We start from the raw sequence: 27,862 nt of genomic DNA, 5'->3' as shown, positions 1-27,862 counted from the left end.
ATCCCATGTCTGAGGTATAGATGGCGCTACACAGTATGTGACTATATTATTAATGTACCTTTATTAGTTCCAATATAATATGCGCAATCCCATGTCTGAGGTATAGATGGCGCTACACAGTATGTGACTATATTATTAATGTACTTTTATTAGTTCCAATATAATATGCGCAATCCCATGTCTGAGGTATAGATGGCGCTACACAGTATGTGACTGTATTATTAATGCACTTTTATTAGTTCCAATATAATGTGCGCAATCCCATGTCTGAGGGATAGATGGCGCTACACAGTATGTGACTGTATTATTAATGCACTTTTATTAGTTCCAATATAATGTGCGCAATCCCATGTCTGAAGTATAGATGGCGCTACACAGTATGTGACTATATTATTAATGCACTTTTATTAGTTCCAATATAATATGTGCTGAAAGTACAGTTCTAACAGTTTGTTGTATTTTTTTTCTGACCGTAGCGAATCATGAAAGATCCGTGGGTTAGTGTAGGCTTACAGAGTGCGGCATCAGGTGAGTCTATTAAGTATTTTAATTAACAGTCTGTAACTATTATAGATAGTAGATAGCATTTTACTGTTAAAGGTGAAGTAAAGTAAAAATACAACGTCAATAGTTTAGACAGAGCATAAAAAAGTTCAAATTTACTTTTATTTTCAAATGTACTTTATTCTCTTTGCATTCTTAGATAAACCTAGGTAGTCCATAGGAGCTCAGGACTATGCACGCCTTTAGCCTTCTGTGGCAGCAATGTTAATCAATTGGCAAATGCTCTTGCGATAGAGTGCTAAAGAAACGTGCACACTCATGAGTCTATCTAGGTATACTCTTCATTTGAAAGGATACACAGAGAACAAAGCAAATGTTTTCTTTTTTATATAGCATGCCACTGTCCCTTTAGTGTGACTTTTTAGAGACACTGGAGGGCTCATACACTGGCTTGTATATACTGAATGTCCTGTAATATTAATACAGTGAGTTACTGAGTCTTTACTTAGTATATTTATGTGCAGTAATGACACATCACATGCGCTACACTGACATGCATAATCATCTATGGTCTGTTCTGTGTCCCCTCAGATGGTGTCTCCACATCCACCAATCAGAAGCCTAAATGCAGCAGCAGGAGGAGGGCGAGACTCGTCTCACCTATGGTAAGTACCAGTGGTCTTGTGCCGCGCACACTTATATCCCAGCACAACAGCAGAATGTGTTTGTATCATATACAGTGTTTAGAGTTAATGAGCATTACCCTAGTGATCATTATAGTGACAGTATATAGACGTAATCTATAGTCACACTATGATATGATACATTATAAAAATAAATAGTACATGGTTTTTATATATTTATTACTAGTTTCCTGTATTAAAATGCACATAAAACTTACATCTATAATGCGCTAGAGCACATCAATACATTAAAGGGACATGATAGAGCGTGTGATTCTAAGAGACTTTACACTTTACTTCTGCTTACTCCTTATCCTCCGTTGTAGCCCAATACTGGCAGTGTCACTAATGCAAACTGTCTGATTTACATAAATAATAATATAAATGTGTGTATATCACTTTACTTCTGTTTACTCCTTATCCTCCGTTGTAGCCCAATACTGGCAGTGTCACTAATGCAAACTGTCTGATTTACATAAATAATGATATAAATGTGTGTATATCACTTTATGTTTTTACCTGTTTCCTATTTAATCAGTTTCCCTTGTTACATTGTCTTTTTCTGCACCCAACAGAACAGTAAATCACCACCTGTGAAAAGGAGGAGACTAGAGTCTAGACTGCCGTGAGCGTCATGTCCAAGGCTATGAATATCTAACATCCATCCTCAGCCTCTGGGAACAACTATGGGACTGACTTCATATGGCAGTATTGTAATGCTTATCTATTTAAATTTTAATAAACTATTATTTGATCTATTGGGTTTGTTATTTCTTTTATCAGGTCTAGAGAACCTCTTGAGTGATCACATGCAATCCAGGAAACACAATACATTTAATGGAGTCACATTTGTTACTGGTTTCAGTGCTCAGTACACAGATATTTGCAAGATTGTTCACAAACATTTTGCATTACTGTCTGCTGATGAGAAATTGACAGGAGTTTTACTGAAACTTTAGGTAGTAACCTTTCCCCTCTAAGTTAACATGGATACAGAGACCAACAAGTTCCTAGTGAGACATATGGGAATGTTCAGGTGTGGGTAAACCAGACGTAGACCTGATTATGTTCAAATCCTGGGGAAATTTACATCTATGGTCACTAATGAGGAGTTCAAAACAAATGCCTGTCTTAACTGTACATTCACATGTCACCTACCATATTACCTGTGAGAAATGCAAGGTTCAGTATGTGGGTTTAATGACCCGAGATGTACGATCCCATAATCGGGAACATTTCTCCAGTATCAACATTGGCACATCCGACACGGAGCATCCTCTTCATCCAACGGACTAACGACGAATGAAGGTACCTTTAAGTGATGTCATCTAAGATGGCGTCCCTTAGATTCCGATTGGCTGATAGAATTCTATCAGCCAATCGGAATTAAGGTAGAAAAAATCCTATTGGCTGATGCAATCAGCCAATAGGATTGAGCTTGCATTCTATTGGCTGTTCCAGTCAGCCAATAGAATGCGAGCTCAATCCTATTGGCTGATTGGATCAGCCAATAGGATTAAACTTCAATCCTATCGGCTGATTGCATTAGCCAATAGAATTTTTTCTACCTTAACCTTCATTTTTTCTACCTCTACCTTCATTCGTTTTTAGTCGTCAAATGAAGAGGATGCTCTGTGCCGAATAACTTGAAGATGGACCCGCTCCGCGTCGGATGGATGAAGATAGAAGATGCCGCCTGGATGAAGACTTCTGCCCGTCTGGAGGACCACTTCGTCCGGCTTGGATGAAGACATCTCCCGGCTTCGTTGAGGACTTCGACCCGGTTGGATGAAGACTTCTGCCACTTCCCTGAGGATGGATGTCGGATCTTCAGAACAGTAAGTCGATCTTCAGGGGGTTAGTGTTAGTTTTTTTTAAGGGTGTATTGGGTGGGTTTTATTTTTAGGTTAGGGACTTTGGGCAGCAAAAGAGCTAACTGCCCTTTTAAGGGCAATGCCCATCCAAATGCCATTTTCAGGGCAATGGGGAGCTTAGGTTTTTTAGATAGTATTTTATTTGGGGGGTTGGTTGTGTGGGTGGTGGGTGGGTTTTACTGTTGGGGGGGTTGTTTGTATTTTTTTTAACAGGTAAAAGAGCTGATTACTTTGGGGCAATGCCCCACAAAAGGCCCGTTTAAGGGCTATTGGTAGTTTAGTTTAGGCTAGGTTTTTTTTATAGGGCTTTTAGATTAGGTGTAATTAGTTTAAATATCTAATATTCTTATCAATGTGAAGATATATGCAAGATTGTTCGAAAACCTTTGTAATAGCTTGTTGCCAATGACAAACCGCATGAAGTAGTATCCCAGGACTGTAGATGGTTTTAGACGAGGTGTATCCCTTGGTAATATTTTGTCACCTAGTGATTTAAAACAGACAACCAACCCGTTCATGCACAGATGGGATTCACCACTGTAAACCTTGTAACTATAGAGTTAAAGGTGACAATTTTTAATATTTTGTCACAGGAAAAACATATCCAATTGAACCCTGTGTCAATTGCCACTCTACCTATATAGAGTATTTAATTTGGTGTACTCAGTGCCATATACAGTACGTTGGATGTTCCTCAAGTTAAGCTAGAGAGAGAATTAGTAAGCACTTGTCTGACATTAGATGTCTCAGTAAAACTTCAGAATTGGCCAAATATTTTTTATCCAGGAGCAAAATTGTGACACTATTTTTTTTTAGGGGGACAGTCAATGAAAAAATTTGAATCCCAAAGAGAGGTAGAGATAAAATAAGCGAGAAACATTTTGGATTTTCACCCTTAAAAAAGAAAACCTATGGGTTTCAATTCTGCTTTTGATTTAATTAATTTTGGGAATAAGAGAGTATTTTATTTACATATTAATTAATATTTGTTTTTAAAAAAGGTACCAGAGAGCAGATAAAATAATAGGCTTTAAATATTTGTATTTCTAACAATTTTTCAGAATGTTTTATTGTTTATTCAGCAACATATATTTTATAATAATGTATAAATCAAATGCATAGCGGTTTTAAAATGTACAATGTTGCACTACAGTTGAATGGGCTAACCCACCTTAAGATGATTCATCACATGATATGATATTGACCAATGAAATGTCTTTTTTTGTTTTTAAAGTTTTTAAAAGTTTTATGTGCTATGTTGTTAGATTGCATCTATGAGTAAGGCATAATAGCTGAAACGTGTCGAGTGAACAAGTTCCGGTTTTCTCCTTCATCGTTGCTCTACTAAGCCACAATACCTGAGCACCTTCCTATCGGTTCTCAGAGAGTCACATGACCTGGTTACGCAGTTGGATATGGGGTTGGTCTGTTTCAGGTCAGCGTTTGTTTAGACCTTACACGTGAGCATCGTCTGAGTGGAATTGCGGTATGCCCGAGTGAGGACACCAGTACTGTGCTTCTGAACTCTCTATTCAGACATAGGCTATGCAGCAGAATGTGTTTACTTTAACAGATTCTCCTATCATTAGTATACTTGCAGCATTCAGAAATGAGTTTTTTACTCTTTAATAAGCCTTCCACATATGTGCATATGTTATTAAATGGTACAGTCACAGTTTATACCACATTCTTACCAAGAATAGCCGTATACTCTACTGCCACCCCGCTGCTGTATTAAACACTGATACTTTGGGCCAGATTACTTGTTGAGTGCAAATTATTGCTTATTCTAAAGTGATATTTACGCTCAACTGAGTAATACCAGCACATGCTAATGTGCGCTGGTATTATGAGTTAGGTGCAATCGTTTTAGTATTGCATGGAAGCATTGCACTCACAGACGGCACCGAACCTAACTGCAGTGGAGGGGGTATGTAGTACAGCGATAGGAAGCATTTTTAAAATATATGTATTGTTACGGTTACCCTTAGTCTCGCTGAGAGATGGACCGCTTAGTAGCCTGGATCCCTATTGCTAAAGAGGGGAGAAGCTGCTTTCCATAGTATTCTATATGAGTCTCGCAAATATAGAATAATCTCCCTTAGCTGTAGTACAGCTAGGATACCCTTCTGCCCACAAAAACGAGTCAACGCTGCGATTGAGGGTCAAACAAGAACTCAGCACTGGGATGCCCAGCCTGCTTTTTATTAAGGTTACATGCACACAGGGCACTCCCAGGGGGAGAGGGGGGGGAAGCACAAAATCCCCCATCACACATTTAGATAGAGAGCACTGTCCTTTGACAGGCCACAATAGGATTACAGTACTTAAGATAACAAGTTTACAAGTTCATCTTATCAATTAGCAGTCTGGCTCCAGAGGTGATTAGACAATGGGATTGGTTATCCCTAAACTTAGAGCTGAGGCCAGCAAAAATGTGTATTTAGGCAATAGTTTCTAAAAGCTGAAAAAAAAGAGTTAACTCTTTATGAAATGATACTTGTTACGGTTTTCTTGGAGCCCTTCTTAGGCGCTGGCTTGCTGGTTCAGGCATTGCTGCTGGGAAATAAGCTCTTCACAACAAAATAACTAATGCTTCTGTAACAGTGCTCCCTTTCTGTGGAACACTCTGGCAGACACGGTCTGACCCCTTTTCGGGGCAGACTAAGGCTGTCCAGACCGCTGGTTATGCGGGGCTGAGGTCTGTTTGTCTGGACAACCCGTCGGCGTTGCCATTCTGTTTCCCAGGTCTGTAAGTAATGGTGAAATTGAAGGGTTGCAACGATAAGCTCCAACGTAATAGCCTGCCGTTATCTCCAGAGACCCGGTTCAGCCACACCAACGGGTTATGGTCGGTGACCAGAGTGAACTCCTGACCATATAAATAGGGAGTCAATTTCTTTAATGCCCACACCAAAGCCAAACACTCCTTTTCGACCGCTGCATAGCTGACTTCGCGGGGCAGGAGCTTCCGGCTGATGTAGGCAACTGGATGCTCCCCTCCATCTTCGCCTACTTGGCTGAGGACAGCTCCCAGCCCGAACATGGAAGCGTCTGTATGGACGATAAAACGTTTGTTAAGGGCTGGGGCCGCCAAGACAGGAGCGTTAATTAGAGCATTTTTGAGAGCCTGGAAAGCCGTTTCACAGTGGGGAGACCACAGGACCTGTCGAGGTAAGTTCTTCTTGGTCAAGTCAGTCAGGGGTTTGGCAAGTGTGCTGTAGTCTGGTACGAACCGTCTATAGTACCCTGCCGTGCCCAGGAAGGCTAGGACCTGAGTCTTAGTGATGGGGGTGGGCCAATTGGCGACAGCTTCTATTTTGGCCGGCTCTGGTCGCTGCTTTCCACACCCCACCCGGTGACCCAGGTACTGTACCTCGGCCATCCCAAAGTGGCATTTTTCTGGCTTCAGAGTCAGGCCAGCAGCCCGGATCTGATCCAGAACCATTCCCACATGAGCTAAGTGGTCCTCCCAGGACTCACTGTGGATCGCTATGTCGTCCAGGTAGGCGCAAGCAAAACTCTGGAAGCCATCCAGGAGCCTATCCACCAAGCGCTGGAATGTAGCTGGGGCATTCTTCATCCCAAACGGCATTACCCTAAACTGATATAAGCCGAATGGGGTGACGAATGCCGACTTGGGGATAGCCTCCGGGGCCAGGGGAATCTGCCAGTAACCTTTGCAGAGGTCAATAGTGGTCAGGTAATTTCCCCTGGCTATACGATCGAGTAGCTCGTCTACCCTGGGCATAGGGTAAGCGTCCGTCACGGTATTTTCATTGAGCCTCCGATAGTCTACACAGAACCGGGTGGTCCCATCTTTCTTGGGCACCAAGACACTGGGGCGGCCCATGGACTATCGGAGGGCTCAATTACCCTGAGCTGGAGCATCTCATCGATCTCCTTCTTCATTCCTGTCCTAACTGCTTCGGGGATTCGGTACGGAGCCTGGCGCAAGGGAGCTTGTCCCGGAGTATCTACCTGGTGGGTGGTTAAAGTAGTGTACCCTGGCTTCGGGGAGAAGGTGAGGTGTTTGGACTGGAGGAGTTGGTTGAGCTGCTTCCCTATCTGAACCTGCGCCACTATACCTGTGGGGAGACTCTTTTCTAATAGGTCTGGAATGGGTAAACTGTCGGGGTCTTCCTGAGGGGAACAACATACGGCCGTCACGTTCTCTGGTCGCTCAAAATATTCCTTGAGCATGTTTACATGGAATGTCTTTCTAAGATTGTTGTCATGGCAGCTAGCTATCACATAAGTGGTGTCTCCCCTTTTCGCTACGATCTGGTAGGGACCCTGCCAGGACGCCTGCAATTTGTCTGTCTTCACCGGCTTAAGTACTAACACCTTTTGTCCTATGGTGAAGATTCTCTTTCGGGCCCCCCGATCGTACCATACTTTCTGTCTTCTCTGGGCCAACTGGAGATTAGCCCGCACGGATTTGGCTAATTGCTCCATTCGGTCCCTGAGTTCCAGCACGTATGGCACAATGGGGACACCGTCAGCCTCCATCTCTCCCTCCCAGTGCTCCCGGATCAGGTTTAGGGGTCCCCGTACCTTTCTTCCGTAGAGCAACTCGAAGGGAGAGAACCCTGTCGTTTCCTGGGGCACCTCCCGATAAGCAAATAGGAGGTGCGGCAGGAAGCGTTCCCAGTCTCGGTATTCCTGAGTGAACGTCTTGAGCATTTGCTTGAGGGTCCCATTGAACCTCTCACACAGCCCGTTCGTCTGGGGGTGGTATGGGGAGCTCAGGAGGGACTTAATTTTGCAAACCTGCCAGAGTTGTTGGGTTAATTCAGCCGTAAATTGGGTGCCTCGGTCGGATAGGATTTCTTTTGGAAATCCTACCCGGGAGAACACCTGTACTAGTGCATTCGCTACCGTATCCGCTTGTATGTTGGATAGGGCGACAGCCTCTGGGTACCTGGTAGCGTAGTCCACTACGGTAAGAATGTAGCGCTTACCGGAGGGACTAGGGGTAGCCAGTGGTCCCACTAGGTCAATAGCAACCCGGCTGAAGGGTTCCTCTACAATGGGCATATTTACTAGCTGGGCTTTAGGGTGATCGCCTCGCCTTCCTACTCGTTGACACACATCGCAGGTGTTACAGTAAGTTCTAACGTCAGCGTGCACCCCTGGCCAAAAGAACGTGTGAGTAATGCGGTGTAGGGTACGGGTAACGGCTAGGTGGCCTGCTAAGGGGATGTCGTGGCCTATTTTGAGGATTTCTTGACGGTATTTGTGGGGCACTACCAGCTGTCGCCTACGCTGTCCCCTTTTCTCTGTCCAGCGGTATAGTTTCCCTTTTTCCCATAAGAATGTTTCGTTATCTGCCCCGCCCCCTCCGGTCTCTGCTCGTTCCCGGTACTTTTGTAAGGTCGGGTCAGTCTTAGACTCTGCCTCGAAAGCATCTGGGGTGTCCCAGGGTATGGGGCCTAACCTGTCAGGCAAGGTCGGGGTAGGTCTTACCTGTGTCTCCCGCACTGGTGAGAGCTCTCGCTCCGGCTTGGGCCCGTGTAGTCACTGGGTCCGCCTCGTTGTTGCATACTGGAGCATAGGCAGAAGTCATGGGGCCCAAATCGTTGCCCAGTAGTACTTCGGCAGGTAAATTATCCATTAGGCCCACGTTCACAGCCCCCTTTCCCGCTCCCCAATCAAGATGCACTTTAGCTGTTGGAATTTTGTACACATCCCCCCCCCCGCCACTCTAACGGCCACAGTCTGTCCGGATCGCTTGTGCTCTGGCACCAAATGACTCTGTACCAGCGTGATAGTAGCCCCTGTGTCTCGCAATCCCTCGGTAGATCGCCCCTCGAGCCATACCCTCTGCCGATGGTGCTGGCGGTTATCTGAGGCAGCATATACAGGGTCTGCCTCATGAAGCGGCCCCACATATCCCTCCATAGGGGCCTCTTGGTTAACACAGAGGGCCCGGGCCGGACGATAGGACCCAGAGGGGTAATTGTAATTCCTGGGTGTCTGGTGCGTATTAAGGGGGCAGCTAGCCATGAAATGCCCTGGTTGCTTGCATCGGTGGCAAGTCGGTCTGTGACGCTCAGAGCTGTTATTGGGTGGTCCTGAGTGTCGGACGGGCCCTGTGGGCACCGGGGCTCGGAATTCAGCACGAGGGGGTGCATGGTAAACCTCTCTGGGTTCGACCCGTGCTGGAGCTCAGTAGTTCATGGGTTCGTGAAGACGGGAGTCATAATGTTCATCGGCCAATTTGGCTGCTTCTTCTAAGGTAGAAGGCCGCCTGTCTCGCAGCCATTCCTTCCCTTGCTGTTCCATGCCATTATAAAAATGTTCTAAGAGAAACAATTGTAAAATTTCCTCCCCAGTCACCGCTTTACTTCCGCTCAGCTTCCTCCCCAGTCACCGCTTTACTTCCGCTCAGCCAGTGATTTGCCGCTCTCCGCATTCGGTGCGCCCATTCCATATCGGTATCGTTAGGCTTCTTTTCCGTGCCCCGAAACTGTTGGCGATACGTGTCCGGAGTTACAGCGTACCGTCGCAACAGTGTCTCCTTAACTAGCTCATACTGTGTCACTTCCTTAGCACCCAGAGTACGAAAGGCTTCCAGGGCTCGCCCGGATAGTTTCCCAGACAATATCGTGGGCCACTCTCTGTTGGGAATCTGGTGCAGGGCACATTGCCTTTCGAAGTCCGCCAAATATTCATCAATCCCTGTCTCGCTCTCTAGAAAGGGTCGAAATGCCGTATAGGGTATCTTGGGCCTCCCAGCATTTTCGACAGGGATGATTACCTGCGGGGCTACAGCATTGCGGTGTGCGTTCGCTAGGTTGAGTTCGTGGGCTCGAGTCTCTCGTATATCCTCGTCCGCCTCCGCCATCAACTGCTGTACCAATTCCATGGAGGGGTTCGGCCCGTATAATGAGAGCCTTTCCCGAACAATCCTGGTTTTTTCGTCACTAATCGTGGTCGGTGTTTCCGCCATTGTGAAGCTCTGATCCAGTTCGTTCAATTCTGCGATCAGCTCTCTCCTCGGCCGGTTGCTGGCGTACCCCCCTCTGCTTTCAAGTAAATCCTTTAGGGTTGTACGCTTCAATTTTTCGTAAGCGCTCTCCATCCGTTCTGTACCTCTCCTAGGAAATCCAGGAAAATCCCGCCGCTGCCGCCAAATGTTACGGTTACCCTTAGTCTCGCTGAGAGATGGACCGCTTAGTAGCCTGGATCCCTATTGCTAAAGAGGGGAGAAGCTGCTTTCCATAGTATTCTATATGAGTCTCGCAAATATAGAATAATCTCCCTTAGCTGTAGTACAGCTAGGATACCCTTCTGCCCACAAAAACGAGTCAACGCTGCGATTGAGGGTCAAACAAGAACTCAGCACTGGGATGCCCAGCCTGCTTTTTATTAAGGTTACATGCACACAGGGCACTCCCAGGGGGAGAGGGGGGGGAAGCACAAAATCCCCCATCACACATTTAGATAGAGAGCACTGTCCTTTGACAGGCCACAATAGGATTACAGTACTTAAGATAACAAGTTTACAAGTTCATCTTATCAATTAGCAGTCTGGCTCCAGAGGTGATTAGACAATGGGATTGGTTATCCCTAAACTTAGAGCTGAGGCCAGCAAAAATGTGTATTTAGGCAATAGTTTCTAAAAGCTGAAAAAAAAGAGTTAACTCTTTATGAAATGATACTTGTTACGGTTTTCTTGGAGCCCTTCTTAGGCGCTGGCTTGCTGGTTCAGGCATTGCTGCTGGGAAATAAGCTCTTCACAACAAAATAACTAATGCTTCTGTAACATGTATATGAATATATACCTATATATTTATGTTTTTATATGTGTATATACACATATTAACACGTAAATATATATGTATATAAATATATACACACTGTATATATGTACAGGGAACACACATTTCCCATAGACAGCATTGTAAAGGCACTTTTCAGTGCCTTTTTTTTTTCTAACACCTCAAACCTGCCAACTATTATTCTCTTAAAACTGCCTAGTGCAGTATTTTTTTTTTTAATATTTAGGGCACTTTTAGAAAATTAACCAGAGATTTGATCAGATTCTGAGCTTGTGGTAGCAATAACCAGCCACTTGTAATGGCTGGTTATTTATCTTGTGCCCACAAACGGGCGAATTTGTCCATTTGCGGGCGTGCAATAAATTAGCGCTCCACTTGTAATCTAGTCCTTCAGATTTGTAGCAAATACAGAGAACTTTTTCCATATTTGTTACCTTTAAATTTCTGCCATACGTGAACATTTGGGAAATTCTAATATCTTTCGGTAGAACTATTTTATCAATACTTAATCGATTTCATACCCCCAGGTAAATTATATGCGGTTAACCTATAAAACACTTATTGACATATTGAAAGATTAATTACAATTAAGTTGTTAACCGCAAATGGTTTTAAATTTCCTAGAATTTTGATTTGTAAATATTTTAGTAACACTGATAAGGTTTCAGTTTCTGGCTCGGGTTTCATCATATTTGCTAGTTAAAAATGTGTTATCAGTTCGCTTTGTTTAATAAAATTGTATGGAAAGATATAACATTTTTAGGGTGTCTGGTATTTTAATACTAGAAATATTTTAGCAGCAGTTATAAACTAATTTACAATGATTACATTATGTGATATGGAATATATATTATTAGAATTGAAAAATTATGTTTTTGCTCACCTAAAAATCATACAATTGGAATATTTATGCCTGTATAACACATTTTTCATAGCTGTAAAAATATTTTTTTTAAATATATTCTGCCAATTGTAAACAATTTCTGTCTAGTATTTTAATTCTGGATATTTAACAATATTAAAGTTTATTTTTTTTCTTGGCAAAAAATTTAGACCCATAAAGTAATAATTTTGTGACACTCACAATTCCCTTTGCATTGGAACCTTGTATAAAAAAATCATTTATTTCATCTGTGAACTGTTAAAGTTTTCTAATATAATGTGAATCTGCAAATGTTTGAGAATCTTGGACCTATTTTCTTAAATCATCTAACTGGGCTCATGCTGGAGTGAAATAGTCTAACGGTTATCATCAGTTCAAGTATCGTTGATCATTAATATATTTGCAATTTTAATACAAGTTCCTAAAACTGAAAAAATATTCCCTGAAAATTATGGAGTTTTTGGATTTTGATTAGCTTGGACCTATAGCCAATCAGAAGTCATTACAACAAGTATTTAAGTGCACTTTTGTGCCAGTAGAAATCTTTTCAAATATTAAAAAGGTAATATTCTGAGATTATTTTGTTTGTTTAGTTGGTTGTAAGCACTTTCCTGTTTTAAAAGCTTTGATTTACATATCATGATTGTAATACACAAGCTATGGATAACACATTAAACTATGTTTAATAAAGAGACAGTATACACCAATTTTCATATAACTGCATGTAATAGACACTACTATAAAGAAGAACTTGCACAGATACTGAAAATAAAAATCCAGTAGAAAACTTTTTAAAAACTTACTTAGAAGCTCCCAATTTAGCACTGTTGATAAGGTTAGTCTGGGACACCCACCGAAAGGGGCTAAAAGCAGACCCCTCCCCTCCCCTGCATATAAATAGAAGCAGTTTGAAGTCTGTATACATCAGTATATATGTAAAACTTTGGGGCTTGGTCAGGAGTTGGAAAATCAGCACAATGCTATTTAGCAAAACTATGGCCTAGATTTAGAGTTTTGTCGGTAAAAAGCTGCGTAGCTAATGCTGCTTTTTTTGCCAACGCACCCTTCCAACAATGCTGGTATTTAGAGTGGTCTGAGGGGCTGTGTTAGGCTCAAAAAAGGGTGCGTTGAGCCTAACTTAGCTCCACTTCAACCCTCAATACCAGCGTTGCTTACGGTAGCGGTAAGCAGCTAAAACGTGCTCATGCACGATATCCCCATAGGAAACAATGGGGCAGTTTGGGCTGAAAAAAAACCTAACACCTGCAAAAAAGCAGCGTTCAGCTCCTAACGCAGCCCCATTGTTTCCTATGGGGAAACACTCTCTAAGTCTGCACCTAACACCCTAACATGTACCCCGAGTCTAAACACCCCTAACCTTACACTTATTAACCTCTAATCTGCCACCCCCGCTATCGCTGACCCCTGCATTTTATTATTAACCCCTAATCTGCCGCTTCGGACACCGCCGCAACCTACATTATCCCTATGAACCCTGTGACGGATACCCGGGCTACCCCGACTGGGTAGCTCCGCCAAACGGGTCCTGCTTCCTCCCTGCTGACTGCAGCTATGTAGTTGGCAAGTGACCACAGCCTGTAGCCACCACTGATGCCCGACAGCACCAGTACTCAGGGTCCCACCCTGTGGCAGACTCCAGCTACCCCGACTGAGTAGCTCTGCCAGAGGGTCCTTCCTTTGCCTGGAACAGGCTGCTATGTAGCCCAGGAAAGAGATTCTAGCAGGAGCCCACCTAAATGACTATACAGACTAGCATTCAGGTGAAATAAAGACTGCTTTATTGCACAGAAAACACAGCTTTTATACATTTCCAACAAAGTTACTACACAACTAAAAACAAATATTATACAATGAGACAAACATCAGACAATAGTTAGTTAAACAGATTCTAATCACATCCTGACTTACTAAAGGACAATGGATGACTCATACAATTAACAGAAAAACATTTTACACCTAGACTAGATACAACAGGGGGAAGGTTATGGGGGTAGGGGTTTATTGCACAGAAAACACAGCTTTTATACATTTCCAACAAATTGGATAGTTACAACACAACTAAAAACAAATATTATACAATGAGACAAACATCAGACAATAGTTAGTTAAACAGATTCTAATCACATCCTGACTTACAAAAGGACAATGGATGACTCATACAATTAACAGAAAAACACTTTACACCTAGACTAGATAGGGGGAAGGTTATGGGGGGTAGGGGTTTAACCATTGCAGCCTGGTATCCATGACAAACCGCTAATCTACTGCCCCCCAATATATTATATTTATTAACCCCTAATCTGCCCCCCCAACGTCACCGCTACCTAACTTCACTTATTAACCCCTAATCTGCCGACCGGACCTCGCCGCCACTATAATAAATATATTAACCCCTAAACCACTGCACTCCCGCCTCGCAAACACTATAATAAATAGTATTATCCCCTAATCTGCCCTCCCTAACATCGCCGCCACCTACCTATAATTATTAACCGCTCATCTCCCACCCGCACCGTCGCCGCTACTATAATAAAGTTATTAACCCCTAAACCTAACTCTAACCCTAACCCCCCTTAACATAAATATAATTTATATTAAACTAAATAATATTCCTAAAATTAACTAAATTATTCCTATTTAAAACTAAATACTTACCTATAAAATAAACCCTAATATAGATACAATATACTTAATAGTTACATTGTAGCTATTTTAGGATTTATATTTATTTTACAGGCAACTTTGTATTTATTTTAACTAGGTACAATAGCTATTAAATAGTTAAGAACTATTTAATAGCTACCTAGTTAAAATAAATACAAAAGTACCTGTAAAATAAATCCTAACCTAAGATACAATTAAACCTAACACTACACTATCATTAAATTAATTAAATAAATTACCTACAATTACCTAAAATAAAATACAATAAAATAAACTATTCTATAATACAAAAAAACAAACACTAAAATACAAAAAATAAAAAAGAATTACAAACAGTTTAAACTAATTAAACCTAATCTAAGCCCCCTAATAAAATAAAAAGCCCCCCAAAATAAAAAATTCCCTACCCTATTCTAAACTACCAAAGTAACCAGCTCTTTTACCAGCCCTTAAAAGTCCTTTTTGCGGGGCATTGCCCCAAAGTAATCAGCTCTTTTGCCTGAAAATAAAAATCCCCCCCCCCAACATTACAACCCACCACCGACATACCCCTACTCTAACCCACCCAAACCCCCCTTGAAAAAACCTATCACTAACCTCCTGAAGATCTCCCTACCTTGAGTCGTCGTCACCCAGCAGAGCCGAATTCTTCATCCAAGCGGAGCAAGGAGATGTCCTCCATCCGGTAGAAGTCTTGATTCAAGCGGCAAAGAAGAGGTCCTCCATCCGGGCGAAGTCTTGATCTAAGCGGCAAAGAAGAGGTCTTCCATCCGGGTGATGTCTTCTTCCAAGCGGCATCTTCTATCTTCTTTCTTCCGGATCCATCTTCATCGCGCAAACGCGGAACATCCTCCTTCCCAGACAGACTAACGACGAATGAAGGTTCCTTTAAGGGACGTAATCCAAGATGGCATCCCTTCAATTCCGATTGGCTGATAGAATTCTATCAGCCAATCGGAATTAAGGTAGAAAAAATCTGATTGGCTGATTGCATCCTACCTTAATTCCGATTGGCTGATAGAATTCTATCAGCCAATAGGAATTGAAGGAACGCCATCTTGGATGACGTCCCTTAACCCCTTAATGACCACAATGTACCCTGTATGTCACTGGTCATTAAGGGTTTTTTCAGGACATAACAACACAAGTCTAGCAAGAACACACTATTAATGCCCTCCCTCCAGCAGGCTTTGTGGAATAGAGCAGTCTCAACGCTGGTGGCAAGACCACGCTTTAAAGCAATCAAGTCCCCAAAAAAGGCCAGTGACATACAGGGTACTTCGCTGGTCCTTAAGGGGTTAAAGGAACCTTCATTCGTCGTTAGTCAGTAGGTAGAAGAGGATGGCTCCGTGTTGGCTCCTTTGAAGATGGCTCCGCTCCGGATGGATGAAGATTGAAGACGCCGCCTGGATGAACACTTCTACAGGATGGAGGACCTCTTCTTGCCCCGCTTGGATGAAGACTTCTACCGGATCAAGGACCTCCTCTGTGCACCTTGGATGAAGAATTCAGCTCGGCTGGGTGAAGACAACTCAAGGTAGGATGATCTTCAGGGCGTTAGCGATAGGTTTTTTTAAGGGGGGTTTGGGTGGGTTAGAGTAGGGGTATGTGGGTGGTGGGTTGTAATGTTGGGGGGGTATTGTATTTTTATTTTCAGGTAAAAGAGCTGATTACTTTGGGGCAAGGCCCCACAAAAAGCCCATTTAAGGGCTGGTAAAAGAGCTGATTACTTTTGTATTTTAGAATAGGGTAGGGAATTTTTTATTTTGGGGGGCTTTTTTATTTTATTAGGGGGCTTAGATTAGGTGTAATTAGTTTAAACTGCTTGTAATTCTTTTTTTTTGTAATTTAATGTTTGTTTGTTTTTGTATTATAGAATAGTTTATTTTATTTTATTTTAGGTAATTGTAGGTAATTTATTTAATTAATTTAATGATAGTGTAGTGTTAGGTTTAATTGTAACTTAGGTTAGGATTTATTTTACAGGTAATTTTGTATTTATTTTAACTAGGTAGCTATTAAATAGTTCTTAACTATTTAATAGCTATTGTACCTAGTTAAAATAAATTCAAAGTTGCCTGTAAAATAAATATAAATCCTAAAATAGCTACAATGTAATTATTAATTATATTGTATCTATATTAGGGTTTATTTTATAGTTAAGTATTTAGTTTTAAATAGGAATAATTTAGTTAATTTTAGGAATATTATTTTGTTTCATTTAAATTATATTTATGTTGGGGGGTGTTAGGGTTAGACTTAGGTTTAGGGGTTAATAACTTTATTACAGTTGCGGCGACGTTGGGGGTGAGAGATTAGGGGTTAATAATTGTAGGTAGGATAAGGTAGGTGGCGGCGGTGTCCGGTCTGCAGATTAGGGATTAAAAAAATGAATTAGAGTGGCGGCAATGTGGGGGAGCTTCAGTTTAGGGGTACATAGGTAGTTTATGGGTGTTAGTGTATTTAAGTGCACAGTAGTTAAGAGCTTTATATTCCGGTGTTAGCCCATAAAGCTCTTAACTATTGACTTTTTTTGGTGTTAGGAGTCTTGTCGGTAGAGGGTCTACCGCTCACTTCTCCCAAGACTCCAAATACCAGTGTTAGGCAGATCCCATTGAAAAGATAGGATACGCAATTGGCATAAGGGGATCTGCGGTAGCCTGGAATCACGGTAAGGAAGTGAGCGTTAGACCCTTTCCTGGCTGACTCTAAATACCAGCGGGCGGTAAAAAGCAGCGTTAGGACCCCTTAACTCTGCTTTTGATGGCTAACGCCAAAGTCAAAATCTAGGCGTATATATATTTTTGCAAAACCACTACCATATGGGCTATATAAATGGATAATCTACAACACATTTATGCAATGAAAAATCTAGTGTACAATGTCCCTTTAATAAAGATGGTTGATACATTTTATTGCAATTAAATTATATATACGTGTGTGTTAGTTTATGTGTGTGTGTGTGTGGGGGGGGGGGGGGGGGGCGTGTTTAGCTTGTTTTTTTTTTTTTATTTTCTTAAGCAAATTTTGTCTAAATCCAGAATTTGTCAAAAAGAATCCATTAAAGCAAACAACTGGAAATTTTCATATTGGTTTGGTTTAATATTCTGTGTTAGCGCATTTGTTAAAAAAGTATCATGTTTTACTGTATAGATTGTGCTGTCCTTGACTTATACAAGGTATAACATTAAACTAAAATTTTAATTTAAACTGAAGCTAGCAGGAATACACATTACATACTACAGTATACATTGTCATTGGCAAGAAAAAAACCCCCACCTTTGTATTGGTAGACATGAGCAAGCCTCCACATATATGAAATAATAAACAGTAGGATTAATCAAAAAATACATTTTAAAATCCTTCTTTTAGATGAAAAAAATATTAAATTAATGATAAGAATATGAATAGTGCTGAACTCATCTTATTTAAGTTATGGTTTTTAGCATACTGTATATTGATCACAATTTGTCATGAGACTGCATTTTTATACATTTCTTTTACACTGGTCTTATCTTCATTTCAGAAAACGTATAAGAGTAATAATAACCCTTCCCAGCGTACCAGTTAATACCATCTGCAGCACGGCTTTGTTTTTCCAGATGATACAATCCATTTAGATTTGAATGGTGGCAATTGACGTACCACCAAGCTCCTTTGTAAGATTGAGCGCAGTTGCCTGAATTATCATCATTGTCTTGGTCCTTCGTGGAAAACGGTTTGTCCTTGTGTTGTGATAGAGAATCCCCTAGGAAACAATACAGTTATTGAAATGGACCAATCCAGTGATACCACCTAAAAAAATATTTTTTTAGTATATGACCCTAGTCCAGTGTTGGCAAATCTTGACACCCCTGATGTTTCGGAACTACATTTCCCATAATTCAGAGTGCCTAAGCGTCACAGGAAATGTAGTTCCAAAGCATCTTGGGTACCAAAATTATCCATCACTGCCCGAGTCTCTATCACCCATTGTCTTCCCTACCATAGTCTAGTTTGTGGTCTAGTTCTAGTCTACTGGTACATATCTAACAATAATACACATCATACTCACATAAAACCTTTGCATGGGCAATGTTCTGGTAGAAGAGAGTTTATTTTGTATTGCTTACAGTGTGCTCCAAAGAAAATGTTGCCAGGCTGGTGGCATTATATAGTTGTCGGGTAGGGGAAGTGTTATACTTTCTAGTATTATAACATTTTCTGCTATTGAAAGTACAAATTGCATAATTTATCAAATTTAATGAAAATTGTATTAGCAGCTAATTTTAGCTTATTTGTGTCTAACATTTTAGCTGGTTGGTCAGTAAAATCAGCTGGTTAGTGCACCCATTAAAGTGTTTCTTAAAGTATACAGGGTTGGGCAAATATTGATTAGTTATCTTTGTTAAACAAAGGGTCTGCTACTGTAAAGATATAGAGAGACATACAATCTCCCCCAATTGTCTGCCCCATATGTCTCTATCATCACTTGTTGTTGCTTAAAAGGAATATTGTTATAAAGAACTAAAAATTCATCCTTGCTTCAGACAAGAAATATCCAATTTAAAAAAAATGTACCGTGGGACTGCTCTGCTGCCCCCATGTGGTGTATTTTTATTTGTCAATAGATTTTCTCTCTTCTAATGAATATAAAGATGTAATGTAGAAGACTAGATTGCTTTAGGCTGCTTTATAACATGTATTTAATAGACATTTCAGCTAATCTCATAGGCCATTCTTAGAGATCCTTTTACCACATATTGAAATAGAATTTACAGTCACAGCACACAACTGTACTGAAGTAGCTTTAACCCCTTAATGACCAGTGACTTACATTTTCTCGCCGCCAGTGGCAAGACCAAGCTATTTATAGTAACCAGTTGCTGGCGGTAGGACCCACGCTATTATAGCTAAGAAAACCCATAACGATCAGCGACATACAGGGTACTTTGTGGTTGGTAAGGGGTTAATATCAGGGATATCACTAGAACTGTCTCGGTCCCCAGGTGCAATATAAAAGGCAAAACCCCACCCAATACTATTCTTCCTACACACATATACAAATAAACACATGCACATATGGACACAAAAATGTGTGCCTGTGCTGATGGCATGGTAGTGACTACAATGACTGAAGATCTGGCAGTTCTGATGAGGTTCACATTACAAACGTGCATTTGGTAGTTTCATTCACTGCCGAAAGCAGAAGTAAGAGGCGGCTTGCAGTATTCAGCTCTTTTAGTAAACGAATATCTTCTTGTGCAAATGAAACACAGATAATAAGATTAGTTTAACCTCTAATAAGAGGAGCCTATTATCAGCTTGTATGTGAATGGTTTGTGACATGGAATTGTGAACTAGAAATAGGGAATTGAGAAAGAAATCGGCTGGCTGGGTAACCCCCCCCACAAAGCTTGCAGACAGGACGTCGCCTTTGAGCGCATAGGTAAGCCTGTAGGATTGATTGGGCAGTATGCTGTGTCCCTATTTCTTTCACTTTAATCATTTGTACTGAAATTAACCTGATTACCCCTTCTGGTAACCCAGCCTAGATTAGTGTTGGGATTAAGAGTTGAAATGTGGGAGTGGTTGTGATATACCCACTCAAAATTTTAAATTTATCTTTTGTTTTGTGTTTTATTTTAATAAAGTGTTAATATATTTTTCCTATTGTAGCAAGTGAAACACACTAAGTTCTGGATTTGCACAGATCTTATTGTGTTTCACTTGCACAAGAAGATATTTGGCTCCGGAAAGAGCTGAATACCGCAGGCAGCCTCTTACTTTCACACTTGGCAGTGATCAAAACTGCCAAATACACGTGTCTCACTCACATATTTTGTACAGTTATGTAATCTGTTTTGTCATGTAGGTATCTTATTGCTTAGTCTATTATCTACAATATGTTTAAAATTCTTCTCATTTAATGATATCACTGTCTCAACCCTATTAAAAATATAAGATAAAAGTTGTTTTTTTTTTGCATTTATGTAAATGTAATCTTATCTGCCACTCGCCAGCCCAATGCCCCAATTTATCCAGGTCCTTCTTTAGAGAAGTAACTTTCTGTTCACACTGTACAACCTTATTTAATTGAAATAATCTGTAAACACTGAAACTTGACTTTCAATGCCCTTCCCATATTGTTTTTTTGTTTGTTTTTTAAATCTATTTTATTGAGTTTTTCAACATTAAAAAAAAACAAGAAATAGGACAAAAAAAGAAAAAAAAAAGTTGCACTTATGTTACATTTACCTTGAGACATTACCGTATTACAAAACTACTTATATCCAAACAAAAAACAACAATCATTTGATAGAAACACGTATTAATCTTCATCATAATTGATTCATGTTTAGAAAAAAAACAAACTAATAAGTACAAATCTTCTGGACCATAAAGGACAAAACAATCATAATATGCTTAAAGAAGAGAGAGGGGAAAAAAAAAAAACCTTGCCCAACTCCCCCGCTGGGCTGCTCCAAACCATGGAGTAAACGTGTAATATCTAATCCGCCTAATTCCCCTGATCAATTCTCCAGTCAGGCTCTAACCAATGCTGAGGCAGTTCCCCTCAAGTACAAGAGATATCAATGTGTGAGAATTTGTAAAGGGTTCTATAATCCGATGTTGCCGTGGTATTGGCCAAGCAATCAGAAAATATTTCCATTTGGCAAAAAAAGTTCTGAAATGTGCCTCAGAAATTAACTTGGCATCATGAGATTCAATGACCATTTGTAGATTCAGCAAGTTGGACGATTCACTTATCTTAGGAACCTTAGCCGATTTCCACTCCCTTAATAGTTGATTACGGACTGCTAAAAGGGTGAAATTAATCAACAATCGCTCGCCAGGCATATCATGAACCGGCACTAAGAAAAAAACTTTAAACATGGTGATGCATACTTTGTTTTGTAGGCGTTTATTTAACCAGAAATCTACCTTGTTCCAATATTGCATGACTTTAGGACATGACCACATACAATGTGTGATATCTGCCATTTGTGCCTGACACTTATGACAATGACTGGATTGTATATTTTTGGAGATTTTATATAATCTATATGGGGTAAAGTAATAATTATTCAATAGTTTTAATTGGGATTCCCTCCAGCTAATATTAGCCGTCGCAGTCACTGATAGGGAAATTCTCTTTGTAATGTCCTGTTCTGTAATATTCGGGAAATGTTTTACAAATTATCTTTAAGATTCTTAATGTTGTCTTGCCCTAGCTTGATCAGCAAGGATCCATACCAGTAGGATATTGTTCGTTGACCTGCTTTATATAGCTTAAATCCATTAGGAATCTCAGGAGTTTCCCATACAAAACTATGCAATATAGTCAGTTGAGCTATGTAGCTCCTGATCTGTAAAAAAGCATAAAAATCTTTTGACAAAAGGTTATGCTTTCTTGATAATTCAGAAAAAGACTGAAGTGTCTGATTATTTTCTTGCAATAAATGTGACAAAAACAAAACTCCTTTCCCTTTCCATTCTTGAAAAACCGAATCATAAAGACCAGGAGCGAAATCGGGATTGCCTGTAATAGGTAAAATTAAGGAGACAGATGAATTATGCCCCATTAAGTTACAATACTTTTGCCAAGCGGAGATTATATTTACAAAAGTCTGCATGTGAACTATATTCTCTGATAATCTAGAAAGGGGATAATGTAACAGTGCCCTTAAATCAAAATGTTCTACTAAATTTGACTCAATATCTAGATATGTAACATAATTTGCCTCTGTTATCCAGTCAATTACGAATTTTACCATACAAACCCAATTATAATACTCTAAACTAGGCATAGCAAAACCGCCAAATCTTTTGTGCTGTATCATTTTTGCCATAGAGATTCGTGGTCGAGTTTTCCCCCATAAAAATAATGTACATGCACAATTAAACCGCTGAATATCCTTTTTTTTAATAAACAAAGGGAGATTCTGTAGTAGAAATAGAAACCGCAGGAAAAGAATCATCTTGAGTGGCATTACCTTAGCACATTAATTACATATATAATAAATTCCAGCTCCTTATCTCGTTAGAAATATTTCTGAATAAGTTCCCGTAATTAAGATTGTACCATTCATAAGGATTTCTAGAAATTTTAATACCCAGATACTTTATTTGTTTTACTTCTTTAAAGGTATATAGACTGTTACTTTCTAGAGTCTTGTATATCCACATGATCTCTGATTTTGTAACATTAATTCTATAGCCCGAGAACTTACTATAACAATTAATAAGATGGAGAGACTGTGGAATACTCTTCTTGGTGTCCCTTAAATATAATATAAGATCGTCAGCATATAATGATAGAGTTATTTTCTGTTTACCTAATGCCATACCGGATAACTCTTGTCTAAGCCAGATTGCAAGGGGCTCAAGAGAGATATTGAAGAGGAGGGGAGATAGGGGACACCCTTGTTGTGTACCTTTCTGAAGTCTAATATATTCTGACAGGTCCCCATTAACTAATACACAAGATCTTGAATTTTGATAAATCTCAGTTAAAAATTTAAATATATTCCCTTCAAAACCAAAACTTCTCAAAGCCCGGAAAAGGTGGTCCCAAATAACTGAATCAAAGGCCTTAGCAGCATCTAGAGTTAAGAGCACAAAATCCTTTCTAGGCGGATTATTTTGTTTAATTTTATTGTAGCAAGTGTCTATAGTTAACAGGACCTTTCTTATATTGCGAACAACATTCCTTCCTGGCATGAATGCTGTTTGATCAGGATGAATAATTGGGCCAATTACTTTCTTAAACCTATTCACGAGAATTGATATCAATAGTTTATAGTCATTATTAAGTAGCGATATTGGGCGATAGGCCGTCATATCCTCTGGATCTTTACCTCTTTTATGGATAAGTGTTATAGTGGAGTCCGCAAAATATGGGGATTTTATGCTATTCTCACATAAATGTTGATTAAATATTTTCAACAAAGTAGGATATACATATTTGTTTAATATTTTATAAAATTCTGCAGTTAGCCCATCCGGGCCTGGAGCTTTATTTAGTTTCATTTTTTTAATTGCAGAGTTGATTTCTTCTAGTGATATTGGTTGATTAATCACCACTAAGTCCTCATTTCTAATCTTAGGTGTCCTAATTTTCTGCCAAAAATTGTCCTGTTCTTGTTTCTCTATATTTTCTTTAGCATATATTTTTTGATAATAAGAATAGAATGCTGTTCGAATCTCCCTAGTGGAGGTGAGTTTAGTATTACCAACCTTAATACTTGATATCATATTACTACTTTTCCTGATCTTAATAATTCTGGGTAAATGTTTAGCTGATGTACCTTGAAAACCTTGAAAAAAGGCTCTAGTTTTTAAATCCTCTAGTGACCATTTTTCTTTCAAAAAAAGTTATCTTTCTTCCTTAGCCTGACAATACTTATTCCAATTCACGGTGTTAGGGAGATTCAGATACATCCTATGCACTTTTATAACCTGATTGGCTAATTGAATCTCACAATTCTTACTTTTTTTTTTTAATACTAATCATATATGCTTTAATCGCCCCTCTGAGAACCGCCTTCCCTGCTTCCCAGAACATCTCTATCTTTGAAAAGTAGTTCTGATTATATTTATAGTATTCTCGCCATTGTTCTCTCAACCAATTAGAAAATCGAATGTTATTAACCATGTATTTTGGAAAATGAAATGTATTTCTGTTCTGGGCTAAAGGGGTGTGGAATTTTAAAGAGACTATCGCATGGTCTGACAACAACATTTTTGATATATGGGTATCCATATCTAGTGATAATAGTTTCTCTTTCATTGTCATGTCTCATTATGACAAACTATCACTTTAAGGGTTGTTCTCCTCCCTCTGCAAACCTCAATAAAAGGAACATCAATCCCATAATTCTTTGCTTGATTATAGATGTATACTGAGTCTATAACTATAAGCTCTCCATTACATATCGTTACAGGCTTAAACTACTTAGTTTCTCTTGTCACAGAGATATCTATAAAACTTATCTAAAATCAATTCCTCATATACTAATACTTGTCTCTACAGTATTAGGAGTTTAGGAACTGCAAACTTACTGCTCAATTTTAATCGCTGAAACTCCGCTCCAGTCATCTCCCCTTAAGGCTGCAGCGGTTCACTGAAAGCGTGCACACAGAGCCTGTGACGTCACCAGAAGCCGACAAGAACCGGACACAGAGCACAAGCAGCAAACGGAATACTTTAAATACGGACAGGTATGTGAGAATAATTATTGTTATCATATTGGACTGTTAATACTTGGAACTGTCTCCTCTTACATAACTTTCTAACGGACTGTTGTAACATTCAAATCTCTGGAAAAGCCCTCTTGAGTTAATTCCTGGGATCAAACAAACACGTTTCTCCTGCTCTAAAGCATTATTATTTCAATCAAATGAGTTTCACCTACTCCTGAGGTATTATCAGTAAAACTATCATTTTTAGGTGAAGTTTGTTCAGAGCAACTTTTAAATGTAATTCTTTCTGAACAATCCCTCTTTAATATCTTTTCCAAATAAAGGAATTAATCTCTGAAAAGTTTAATTATCTTGTTTAGTGAATTAAAAGGAATTGTTCTCCCTTTATTGCAGCATGTGAAAAGATTTCCTTGTTTGCAAATTTTCTTTAAATCATCTGAATGTCTATCTCTATTTTTTTATATATTAATTTGTGTGTTGAATTACACTTATTTAATTCATATTAAAATTTGCTTCCATTCTGGTTCCCTTTTTACTAAGAACTGTTCTAAGGGTTGTATTGAAAGCAGACATTCAGATTAAATTAGTGGAATAAATTACTTAAATGTATACTCAGTTAAAACATAGTGTTTATAATTTACTAAATGTAAAATTATATCACATTTATTAAGAAGAGATCTATTCTCGAGAAATTTTTATGTGCCTTTGACTCACATGAAAAAAAACGATCATCCGGATGTTGTATACGCCATATATCTTTTAACTGCAATGATCTACAGAACTCCCTAAAGAATTTAAACAAAATCTATCCATTTCTGGGAGTAGCGTCATGTTAAAGTCGCCGGAAAGGACTAAATTTTGATTTACGTAAGGGGACAGTTTTACCTTCAGCTTATTCCAGAATGTCCTGTCAAGATTATTAGGGCCATATATATTACAGAATGACCACCAAATTTTATTTAATTCAATTTGTAAGATTATATACCTACCAAGTGGGTCTAATTCTTGGTGTATAATATTGTATGATATTTTCTTATTTATTAAAATGGCCACTCCGCACTTCCTACTTGTACAAGGTGTTGCTATGATCTCCGCGATCCACCCCACTTTCAACTTATCTATTTCATTGGCTTTTAAGTGAAGTTCTTGTAAAAAAATTACATCTGGTTTGTGCTGTTTAAGTACTCTGAGAATATTTTTCCTTTTTATTGGAGATGTTATCCCGCCCACATTCCAAGATATCATGTTAATGCCTACCTTCATTATTTCTCACATTTTAATTATCTCCTTCAGTCCAGCTGGGGGCAAGGGAGGACGGGAGAGAAAAAAAAAAAAAAAAAGAAACCATTTACTACGGAATTTATTAAAAGAAAATTTGTCTCCATCTTTACAACAAACAAGCAATAAAAACCCAACTCTTTGTGGTCCAATAAAAACGTTATCCAAATCAGATAAAAAAAAACCATACAAATAATAACCTACACTGTACCCTTCTAGTATTCGAAGGGTAAGTTTCTAGACATCTTCTTGACATTTAACAGCCGTAGCTCTACTTGCCAAACTAACTAATATCTGAGGACTACCTTATTGGCTAACTCCCTCTGAGCTTCTCCTAAAGTTATCTCTTCTATCAGCCAATGCAGAATCTATTTTTTTTTCCTCAAGAAAAAGTTTTGCCTCTTCTCTATTTTTAAGTATGCTCGTATTCCCCTCTATATCAACTATAATTTGGGCAGGATACCTTATCCCAGCTCTAAGTCCGGCATTAATAAGAGCCGAGCAATATGGAGCTATTTCCCTTCTCTTGGCTGAAGTGTCTGCTGAGAAGTCCTGAAAGAGATGTATATGGGTATTACCCACCATTAATGCATTAATCTTTCTGTAATGTTGCAATATATTGATCTTATCCTGAAAATTAAGGTATCTTATAATCACTATACGTGGTCTGTTTTTCCCCTCATTGGAGTTTCTATGAAGTCCCAGTCTATGTGCCCGCTCTACCAAGATCTTTTCTGACTGAAGCTGCATACCAATCATTTTAGGTAATGTTCATGAAGCAAACGTAATTAAATCCTCAAACTCCCTTATCTCTGGCAGCCCCACCACCCTAACATTGTTTCTTCGGGACCTATCCTCCAGATCCTCTAATCTGAATTGGAGGGTTTTTATATTTTCTGCCTGGGATTTGTAAGTAACTTCTTGAATGCTAAAACGGTCTTCTATGTCAGATACCCTGGTCTCTACCTCAGCCATTCTGCTGGCAAACTGTCTGACCTCATTTGTTAAGCTTGATATTTCTTTTTTGACTGCTTCAAACTGCGGGAGTAACAGCTCCGCTAATTGGTTAAATATTGTCTCTGAATCTTCTCTTCGACTAGGTGTGCCTGGTGTTATGAGCTGCTTATTCTATTTTCATTATTTTATATGTTTAACCAAACTTTTCCTTTTCTTTTACTGAACTCTTCTCTGAAACTGCAGATATATTACTTCTGTATTTTCCAGCAATTCACTCCTGACCTAATAAGTGATGTATCTTTAACAACTTACTTTTAGCCTAAAAAGTATATATCAGTACATCTTAAAGTTATGGCTTCTCCCATACATTGTTTTTTTAAATATCTGAAACTCAAGGTAAAATCCAAGGCTTCTCTGTACAGTATCAACTTCTCAATCCAATTAGCCAGCTAGCCTCTGGTCACATTCCAAGAAAACATATCTCCCAAATTTTAACATAGAGGACCTGTTTTTTTTCTTCCTTTCCTAGTAACCACTAATCATGTGAGATTTATTGGCCAATCATTATCAGCCAATTAGCTCTCTGCTTTGTAAGTTACTGTAATAGTATAAAAATGCATGTATATGAAAATGTGTTAGTCTTGCGTTGCTGTTTTTTGTTCTGGGACACTGTTGCAACAGTGTAATAAAGATTACCTCTCCTGAGGTGAGCCCTTGTTTGATAAATATCTGGTCTGGACCTCTTTATTACTGCACCTGAGACGAGCTCACTCACGACAGTAACTTGGCGACTCTGGTGGGACATGCTTCAGGTCGACCTTTCCGTGCCTCCCTGGCTGGGAACCAACATCTGCGCGCACCCATCTGATTCAGGTCTATAGCTTACCTGTGGGAGGTTTTGTCTTGTTGGCCAGGGAGTCCCGGGGGGCGATAAGGGAGTACGTCCTGAGGAACAGACCACAAACAACGGACACAATCTACCCCTTGGACCAGTCTGTGAGTGTCTTCTTGTCTTTTGTGTTCATG

At 39.6% G+C, this 27,862-nt stretch overlaps 1 protein-coding gene across 5 annotated transcripts in view; it reads right to left on the bottom strand.

The window, feature by feature from the left end:
- Nucleotides 1-17,497: 17,497 nt before the first annotated feature.
- Nucleotides 17,498-27,862, bottom strand: part of LOC128642828 (ficolin-1-like) — a 45,420-nt gene continuing 35,055 nt past the window's right edge. For 2 of the 5 annotated variants that reach the window (XM_053695667.1, XM_053695670.1), the window contains exon 9: nt 17,498-18,164. In XM_053695667.1, the coding sequence (XP_053551642.1) occupies nt 17,917-18,164 (248 nt within the window). In that variant the 3' untranslated portion in view covers nt 17,498-17,916. Of the gene's footprint in view, nt 18,165-21,304; nt 21,939-27,862 lie in introns of those variants that run through there. The other 3 variants (XM_053695665.1, XM_053695666.1, XM_053695669.1) reach the window with 2 other exon arrangements.

This window comes from Bombina bombina, chromosome 12 (genome assembly GCF_027579735.1).
Source record: "Bombina bombina isolate aBomBom1 chromosome 12, aBomBom1.pri, whole genome shotgun sequence".
Taxonomy (NCBI): Eukaryota; Metazoa; Chordata; class Amphibia; order Anura; family Bombinatoridae; genus Bombina; species Bombina bombina.
The sequence above is the reverse complement of the archived record's forward strand: the minus strand, read 5'-3'. Positions and strand labels throughout refer to the sequence as shown.